General features: G+C 47.4%; 1 protein-coding gene across 1 annotated transcript in view; it reads left to right on the plus strand.

The window, feature by feature from the left end:
* Positions 1 to 10022, plus strand: part of PTGFRN (prostaglandin F2 receptor inhibitor) — a 79284-nt gene that overhangs the window by 43610 nt on the left and 25652 nt on the right. Inside the window, exon 4 of the mRNA XM_021689951.2 lies at positions 1045 to 1425. Within this exon, the coding sequence (XP_021545626.1) occupies positions 1045 to 1425 (381 nt within the window). The remainder of the gene's footprint in view (positions 1 to 1044; positions 1426 to 10022) is intronic.

The raw sequence follows: 10022 nt of genomic DNA on the forward strand, positions 1-10022 counted from the left end.
TTTTTCTACTCTGATTACAGATGTTCAACTTCTTTAAAAATAAAACAAAACACTCAAAGTAAAATGTTTCCATGTAAAAAGCTTTGACAGGGGAATGCTGAAACCAGATCTGCCCTGAGACTGTGACACCAAATACTTCAATACTTCATCTAAATATAGTCTACTTTTAATTATCCACAGTCTTGTGAGAAGGCAGTGGCGTGGATAATCCGAAAGTCATTGTGTTTTGGTTTTAGAATATCTGTTTTATGTTTGGCTTTAAGGTGGGTATGTCTAATGGAATAAATGATGCTCTGCATTTATTCCATTACATTGCATTTTGAAGGCTTGACTCATAAGGCATATTGTCTGGTTTCACTTTCCTGGTCCTTCTGTTTAGGATTTTCTCCTTTTTCACCCAGAAGATGTGGTTTCACCCTCACCTCCTGCAGTCCAGCCTCCAACCCCAAGCCCCTGGTCCCCAACTAATAACGCATGCCGGTCAGCACTGAGCTATCCTTTCTCTGTAAAATCACCCAAGTCTTACCATAAGCACATGGAGAAGCTATAATTTTAGTTTTGTGATGTTTCGACTTCTTTTCAAACAAGCGTTAACAGTTAAGAGCAGAGCCCCTGGAGGCAGACAGCTCATATTTGGGTCCCTGCTCTGCCAAGTATTACCTGTGTGACCTTGGGCAAGTTACTTAACTTCTCTGTGCTTCAGTTTCCTTATCAGTAAAATGAAGATAATAATAGTACTTACCTCCTACGGTCGTTTTGAAGGAAGGTTAACGTTTCTAAGGCACTCAGAGTAGTGCCTGGCATTTCATAAGTGTATGTAAGTGTTTGCTGCTGTTAGTATTTTCATGTAATGGAAAGAAATGTATTATAATTTCCTTAATTTATTCAGTAAATATTTCTCAAGCACTTAGAATCGCACAAAGCCTTCTAACTTTAATGCCATAAATAAGAACATAGAAGGAGATGATCTAAAGGGAGGGAGGGAGGGAGGGAGGGGCAAACATAACCCAGATGATCTAGATGTATTTTTTTTTTTTTTTCAAGTTCTGCGAGCAGCTGTGGCCCGGAGCGTGTCTGTGGCTGAGGGAAAGGAGCTGGATCTGACCTGCAATATCACAACAGACCGAGCAGATGATGTCCGACCCGAGGTGACGTGGTACTTCGGCAGGTCGCCCGACAGCACTTTGCCTGGCTCGCCCGTGTTGGCGCGGCTGGACCGGGATTCCCTTGTGCACAGCTCTCCCCATGTTGCTTTGAGCCATGTGGATGCACGCTCCTACCATTTACTGGTTCGAGATGTTAGCAAAGAAAACTCCGGCTACTATTTCTGCCACGTGGCGCTCTGGGCACCCGGACACAACAGGAGCTGGTACAAGGTGGCAGAGGCCAGGTCTGCCCCGGCCAGTGTGGATGTGACCTGGCTAGGTGAGTGGCTGGGAAGGTGGCCCTTAGCCTCTGGGGCTTTACTCCCTCTGCTAGGATATCAGGACTCCGCAGAGCTCTGCGCCTTTTGCATTATCCTGGCGTTCTTTACATCAGGACAAGCATGCTTTAGCCTGGAGAGATCCCAAGCTGGGGGGTGGGGCGGGGGGAGGGGAGAGAAGCAAAGCAGGCTGAAATAGAATCTGGCAGGCAAGGGAAATGTTTAGATAATGTGGCCTCAGTTGTCTCAAGGCCCTCATTTGAGAGGATAGAGTTTCCTTTTGTTGTCAAGATTTGCAGGGTGGGCCCTGCTGAATGGCTCTTTGAAATGGATCTTCGTTGGAGTGAGAACACTGGCCATTCTTCCTGTCCTTTCCTAGACTCTGAGGTGCTCTCTGGCAGGAGCTGGTGCTTTCCTAAAGCCCAGAACAGAAAGAGAATTCCTTCAGTTAACGGAATGTGGTGCTTTGGGTGTTTGTTTGTTTTTTCCTGAATGCCCTGGAATCCCAACATGATTTTATTTGCAGATACCAGTTAAATGGAAGGGCCTTCCTGGCTCCCTGGGCTGTCCTGGTGGGCTCTTTACCCAGCTGGAGGAGCAGAGTGGCCCTCAGCTGTTGGCCACCGTGGCCCTCACTTTATAACAGCTTGGCATATATGTGAAATTGTTGTGCCTTTCTTTCATTCGCATCTTCCCTGGCCCTTATTTTCCTAAATGCTTGCCCTTCAGGCCTGACTTTTCTAATTCCTGTTACCATCTTAGAATAGCTTAAGCAGGATAGGGGCGAGTGGAGGATGGGGTGCTTCGCCTCCCACCTCTGCCATTACAGAGGTGGAGCTGGACCTACCAGTCAGACTCTTCTGCTTTGAGCTTGATCTCTTTGCTGTCCCGTGGCTGTTCTGAGCCCCGATGCGGGCATTTGGCAACGCTCTGGTGTTAGTAGGTAAACCAGATCTTTAAAGGCCGGGAAATCATTTCCTCCATCGTCTGATGCTGAGCATCCTCCCACCATGACCCTCATCTCACACTTCACTCTTCCTCGTCTCCGCATCAAATACTACCGGGTTAGTGGCACATTCGCTGTCTGTTTCTTCCTAATGAGGCTTTATTTGGCAGAGAGGGGGAGTTGGCAAGTGGGGACAAAGGGGGCAGGGAGAAGAGGAGGAATAAGAGAGTGAGCAGAGGTATGGCCAATTCCGAGTGAGCCCAGGCAGGGTGTTAATCATCCCTGGTAGCAAAGTGATTCTTTGATATCTGCACAGTAAAAGGAGCAGGGTTTATCTGGCGAGCTTTTATTCCTGCCGTCTGAACCCTGTGCGAGAGTCTCTCTATGAAGTACTGAACTGGAACAATGTTGGCCCAGCTAGAACTCTCCTTAGCAACCTTCAAAATAAAACAGATGTTGTCAGCACCAAAAGAAGACTTTTCATCTCTGGAGCTGAATTTGTCTCATGGCTCTGATGCTTGGTGCACTGTGTGGTGCCGTCAGATCCCAGCGCTGACTCCCGGTACCCCCTTCTCTCCCCCCACCCAATTTAGAATCAGAGCTCTGGTGGATTTTCTCTTTTTTTTTTTCTAGAAAGCGCTGCCTGCACTCCAGTGTGAGGGCCTCTTTGAAGTGCTGGTGCACTGATCCCAGCATTGCCCGGGGAGACGCAGGGACTGTCAGAAATCAGGAGGGTTGCTCCGGGAGGGAATGGGGCTCTTTTCACCGGAAGGGATTTGTTGGCGGCTCTGGTCTCCAGAGAGTGAGAAGACATAAAGACACTAAATTGTGGGGAAAGGCTCCATTAGGATCCTAAGGATCCAGTTGTTTGTTTTCCTGCAGAGTGCCAGCACCCCTGTCAGTGAAAGTCAGCAGTGTGCTTTACCTTGACTGACGGAAGGGATGCAGAACCTGCACCTTGCGCGGCATTTTGCACGTGATGGGCACTTGGTAAAGGTCGGCTGAATGGGTAGATAAACCTGGATAGTGTGCAGGCGTGTGCACAGGAAAACAAGAATTGCAAAGAAAGCAGTAACGTCCAACTTACAGAATATGCAGAGATATTAGCACATGGGTTAACCTTCTGGGCGTGTAAGTGGTAGAAAAACCGCTTGTGTTCTTCTTTCTTCCTCCTGTATCTCCTCCTCCTTCCCTGTGCCTCACACTGTTACAGCTGCTTGGACACTTGTTCAGGAGGTGAGTCAGGCGTGAGTACAGCAGCTGACTTTTCTCCAGGGCCTCCAATCTGGATTCTGCCCGGGATTGGATGGGCCTGACCTGATGCTCTACAGTTGTCTCTAGATACACAACATGTATGTGGATACCTTACCTCATGCACTGTGGGGCCTGTTGGAGATGACTGAGAGGTGTCCAACAGAGACTGGAAGACAGGTGACCTGCCAAGGACTCTGTTTATGGAGATCATCTTATGTTATGTGATTATGGGATGTTGGCACAAAAGAGTTCTTGAGAAAGTTGGTTTCCTGTGCAGGTGTTACTCAGAACTTTCAGTTTTGCTGCTTGATAGATTAAAAATAATAATTACTGTTTATCAAACACTTACTGTACACTGGGCACTGGGCTAAGGACTTTGCATGTGTTAAATACCACAATACCCTTGTGAGTGAAGGACTCCCCCTCTTTCCCATCTGAAAACCACTGATTTTTATTTTGCTTATGATTTTGACGGTCAGGATTTAGGGAAGGACTCAACAGGGTTCATCTCTCATGCACACAGGGACAGCTGGGACGAGTACGGCTGGGGATCCCCTTCCGGATGGCTTTCTCATGCATGTGACGCTGTGTCCCCGGCCCTCTCCCTCTCCACGTGGCGTCTCATTCAGGCCCTTTCCATGTGGCTTTGGCTTCTTACCAAATGCTTTGCTTGGGACGGTCACACTTCTTAGGTGGTGACTGGCTTCCAAGAGGCAGGAAGTGGAAGTGCCCAGCCTTCCACAGTGGAAAGCTGTCCCAGGGCTTGACACAGCGTCTCTTTGGCTGTTTTTTTTTTTAAGATTTTATTTATTTATTTGACAGATAGAGCAGGAACACAAGCAGGGGGAGTGAGAGAGGGAGAAGCAGGCTTCCCGCCGAGCAGGGAGCCCGATGTGGGGCTCGATCCCAGGACCCTGCGATCGTGACCTGAGCTGAAGGCAGACGCTTAACTGACTGAGCCACCCAGGCGCCCCTTCTTTGGCTGTTTTCTATGGGTCAGAGCCATCACAGCGTCTGCCCAAGTTCAAGGGGGCAGAGAAAGAGACCCCATCTCTTAATGAGAGAGTAGCAAGGTCACATGGTAAAAGGGCGTGGGGGATAAGAAACATTACTGCAGACGTCTTTGGAAAATAGAATCTACCAATTGGTGTGAATGCTTGTTTCTTTTATTTCAAAAGAAATGTTTAAAATGACTTAGAGGGCGCCTGGGTGGCTCAGTTGGTTAAGCAACTGCCTTCGGCTCAGGTCATGATCCTGGAGTCCCGGGATCGAGTCCCGCCTCGGGCTCCCTGCTCGGCAGGGAGTCTGCTTCTCCCTCTGACCCTCCCCCTCTCATGCTCTCTCTCTCATTCTCGCTCTCAAATAAATAAATAAAATCTTAAAAAAAAAAAAAAAAAGACTTAGAAAATTATGTCCCAAAGTCAAGTCTGTCCCAAGTATTGCCATCTTGTGGAAACATTTTGGCTTTGGGAATCGCCTTTATTCCTGAAACGCTAGAGCCTAGAGGCCTCAAAGCTGGGCCATTCTTGTCCTTATTTGCTTGGGGTTGGTACACAGAGCAGATGAGGGAGTTGAAGCTAGTTGGGGTCTTCTCATATGTTCCGTCGTGTTAACCAGACAGAGATCAGGGCAGTGATGCGCATGGGTCCAGCGAGTCCAAGAGCACTTGCAGCAGCTGGGAGGACTGTGATGATTTTGTAGAAGGTAAGAAAAAGCCTCTTTTACTAGGATTTATGTCCTACTTTTGAAGGAGGGGGGAAAAAAAAAGATTCCAGTTGGCTTGCAAAATGAAGCCTGATTTAAAGTAAGAGACATAAAAATAAAATCAAGATTGTAAAAACAAATCAAAGAATAGATACCACAAGGTGGTTGGGATGCATTAGTTAGCTGCACTTGAGCGCTGAATTTGCCTCTGAAGTTTTGAAGAGTTGGGGCACAGAGAAATGTGATTGCGCAGTTCACCTCTGATGAAGGAAGCCCGGGAGAGCCAAACTTTTTGTTGGCACTGAATTCATCATGTGCTTTTTTTATGTAAGGGCATTGGAGAACATAATGGACAGTGCTTTCAACTGTTCTTTATGAAAGGCTCTGAGTGATTGTTAAAATGGATGTTTCTCATATCCACTCTCTATAAAAGCTGAGGGCGTAAATCTTAAGTGTGTGAAGGAGTTTCTGTAAGAAGCTGAGTTACTGTGGAGGACAAACGTTGCTTTGTGTGGATCCAATTTAGTCTATGGCTAAAACTAGAGAATCTAAGGAGGCGTGGCTAGCTAGTCTGCATAGTAGGCCATCTCTCTCCGCGATCAGATGTCTCAAATGAGTCTTTGGCACGAGTTGGATACTAATCAGTTTATGGTTGGGCTCTGTGCCCAAAGTACCAGGCTTCTGTGGTGTTAACTGGGGGGCGTTCCACGGGTTTCAGCTACAAGAGTAGAAGGCAGAGCCGAGTTGGGCGTTTTAGTCTTAAGAACCTGATTGACACTCTCCCCCACTAGAGGACTGTCCCCTCTTCCAGCAGTGTGCCAGCAAAGGAGGCAATTATTTTTCTATAAAAGGAGCTGCTAATCTGCTCAGTACTTGGTAGAGACTTCAGAGTCCTGCGCCATCCACAGGAGATCAGACTCAGGTCTGCAGACCGTTATGGGCAACTATTATCAGCTCTCTGCCCACGGTTATCTCTGAAGGCAAGGTAGCACTGGGCAAGTGCTGGGGTCCTGCTCCACCACGTTCTAGGCATGTTATCTTGGGTGTGATGCTTTGGTTTCCTTGGTTTCATGGGAGAATGCATATGAAGTGTTTAGCACAGTGCCTGGCACTCAAGGTCTCTGTTCATTCTCAGGGTGGTAATAATGATACTGGTGTTTGGGGAAGGCAGGGTCAGTATGTAACATACTCTTCCGCACCAAGCGCTTATCTAACTAAGACATACAGGTCTGTCTCAGGGCATGGAGGGACTAGGGATGTGTGTCCTGGAAGCAGCCGCTCCCAAGGAGAAGGGGTTGGGCTGACCACACCCAGCCGTCTTTCTGCCCCTGCTCCCAAACCTGGGAATTCACTCTTCCTCTTCTGGGAGCAGTGAGTGAGGATGAAGAGAGAAAAACTGCACAAGGGTCATCCAAATGATACTACTATTTCCTCCAAAATGGCTAGTGCTGAAAACAACCTCCTAATAAAGATTCTGCCCACGTGGGGTCAAGTGTCTCCCCCAAACAACAGGCTTTTAGAGCCTTGTCTGTTTAAACGGGAGAGAACATTTAATTGTTTGGCAAATGACGAGAGTAGCAACTCTGACAATTAGTCAACTTGCTCGGCTGCCCCCGGAGTACCGGCCCAATTCAAGAGACTAGAACCGGCCTCAGCAGAGGCGAGGGCACGCCTTCTCCTGGTTTCCTCTAACTCGTGTACGCAGCCTGCTCCTCTGATGAGCTCTCCAAGTTAACGAAGCTTCAAAGCGGGTATTAGAACAGGGCCCTGTTGTACACAGTTCGGGATCAGTGCCTCGGCTGTGATTACCACTCTTGCCTTCTGGGACGGAGCAGGCTTCGAGAAAGTATTAATAATCGGGCGTATAAGGAGGTTGTGCGGTTTGGTCCTGGTGGGAGCCAAGCCGTCATTTTGCTCACACGCGCCGTGCGAGACCTTCGGCTTCCAACCTGACTCCTCTGGGCTTTGGGTTTTGTTTTGCTTTGTTTGTTTGTTTTTTTTTTTTCCATTTAGGAAACATACATGAAAATCGTACCTGGGTCATGAGGTTGTTAAGCTTAAGCGAGAAGGCAAGGAAAATGTACAGCACGGCCCCCGGCATACAGGAAGGCCTCAGTCAGGGCCAGCTGCTGTGCTTGTCATTCTCAAACAGGGATGATGAAACACCGCCCTTATTACGGAATTACTGTGAGAGGAAAAGGAGGCAGTCTCTGTGAAAACCTCCAGTGCAGGTCCCTGCGCACAGTAGGCACAAAGTATCTGCTTTAACAATTTAGCCAAGGACTCTGACAGCTTTTCACTGTTTTTGGAAGTTGTAACGAGGGAGTTTAATGACCCGTATTAAAAAAGCCAAGTCTTTCTTTGGGCAGGGGGTGGGGAGAGGGTTGCAGTGTTGGAGGCCGTAGCTTTAGGAGGTGGTGTGTCTATGAGCAGACAGCGTCCTGGAGCCCGAATAGGGAGCAGATCCTTATTTCTAAGAATAGAAGTGATGATGTCATGGTGAGACTGTCCTCAATATTCTGTGAAAGGGCTTACAGTGTGGGTGGGTTGTTTGTTAGGTTTTTTTTTTTTTTTGCTTTTTGGAATATAAATTTTAAAAAAACTAACACAGAAGTAGAAAGAAGCACCAGCTTCAATAATTACCAGTATTCTGCTAATCTTATTTCATCTCTCCTCCCTCCTGCAGACACACACGCACGCATGCACGCACTTTTTCTTCTTCTGGAAGAATTTAAAGCATATCCCAGACACATGTCATTTTGACATTAAGTACTTTAGTATGCATCCTCAACTGATAAGCATTTTTTAAACATAACCACCATAGCATTCTTAGCCGATTTCTTGATGAGATCAAGCAGGATATAGCGGTAATCAGTAGTGATGAAATGCTTATGCCAAAAATCAGCATTTTTATGCAAAATATTAAATTTACTCCAATTCAGCAAGAGTGTTAGTGTCTTTTATGTGCAAGGCACTGCAGGCATAGCACATATGGATGAATTAGGTAGGGGGTCCCTGTCCCCGGGCAGAGTCCTACAGAAGGTCCAGAAGACATATATACAATAATAATCAAAGTTGAAGGCAGCGTTCAGATAAAATCCTTAGAGAGCAGTAAGCCTGGTGGGTGGTGGGGTCTCTGTGAAGGTTTGTTGAACATGAAGTAGAGGTATGACAGGTAAGTTCAAAGTAGGCATTCTCCTTTAAGTAGAAAAGGCTATATAGGAGAAGTACGTGCATGATGGATTTCAAGGAACGGGCCGTTAATGCACAGAATGTTTAAACTTGTAGAACAACAATAAAGGAAAATGTCTACACGTGCACTAAAACAAAAACTAAAGAAGAGCCCACCGGCGCTCCTGCCACTGTGACATAGTGGAGCCATAGCTTCTCCGGGAGTCCAAGACCAAAGTGGACCTGAAAGGCTGGTGGGTAGTCCAGACGACCCTTGATGAACATCCTTTAAATCCCTGGAACCTGTGCCTTATGAGTTCCCAAGACAGGAACCCACTGGTTTTTGTTTGCCTTTGCATTAAGGTCCTCCCTTTTGGGGGCCTGAGATTTAGTCTTAACAGAGAATGAGACCAACCAGTCAACAAAGAGATTCTCCTCTCCTGCCAGGCCGCGATTCCTCTAGATGTGCACACTCGTTCATGCATGCACATGAGTGTGTATATGTATATGTATGTATATGCCCTAGCTGCAACCCCGCTGTGCTCTCCTTTTTCTGTGTTTGGTTCCATAGGGTTTAAACTGACTCACTTGGAGGTGGAGGATGGAGTAGAATGGGAGAGTCTGTTCAGTCATCTGTTCAGCAACCAACCGAGCAGCTGTCCCAGGTGCTGAGGCAGAGGGAACAGCAGGAAGGGAGACAGAAAACCTGGAAGCATAGGAGGTGGTTAGAGAATGGTGAGAGGTGTGGTCTCAGTGGAGCGTAGACTATGTATCGGAAGGAGGGAGGCGGTGAGGCTGGACACATGGGTTAGACTCACACTGATGAGCACCTTGCATGCCAGGCTGGGGAGTGTGTTCTTACTCAGGAAGTGAGAAGAAAAGCCACGGGAGTTTATTGTGCAGATAACTGTGTCTCCCTAGAGGTGCGTTGGGAGGTTATCATGATCGTCTTGGCTGGAAGCAAAGAGAGCCCGAATGAGGATGGTTGTTCATGAGGTTTCCACTTTTGTTCACAAATATTTATAGAGCATCCACTGTGTGCAAGTCCTGGAATGGGGGCAGTGTGAGAGTTGGGGACCCTCAGAGTGGAGAGTCGGAGATGGCACACAATTCAAGCAGAGGTGACTGGGAGAGTGAATGGTGGGTGTGGCAGCAGGAACCGTAATTGGAAGTTAGGAGGAGGAGTTGGCCGTGTCTGTTTGGAGTGGGAGTCAGCTGTGTCCGTGTGTGTGTCCGTGTGTGTGTGTGTATGCGCGCACGCATGGATATGAGTGTATATATACATGTGTGCGCACATGCATGAATGAGTGTACCTGTGGATGAATGTGTGCTTGTGTATGTATACTTGCACATGTGTATGTGCGTGCATGAACGAGTATGCCTGTGTATGAGTGTGTGCGCACATGCATGTATGAACGTGTGCTTGTGTATGTATACTTGCACTGTGTGTATGCATGGATATATGAGTGTGTATATGTATGTGTGTGCATGCATGAACGAGTGTGCCAGCATATGAATGTGTGC

This window comes from Neomonachus schauinslandi, chromosome 4 (genome assembly GCF_002201575.2).
Source record: "Neomonachus schauinslandi chromosome 4, ASM220157v2, whole genome shotgun sequence".
Classification (NCBI taxonomy): Eukaryota; Metazoa; Chordata; class Mammalia; order Carnivora; family Phocidae; genus Neomonachus; species Neomonachus schauinslandi.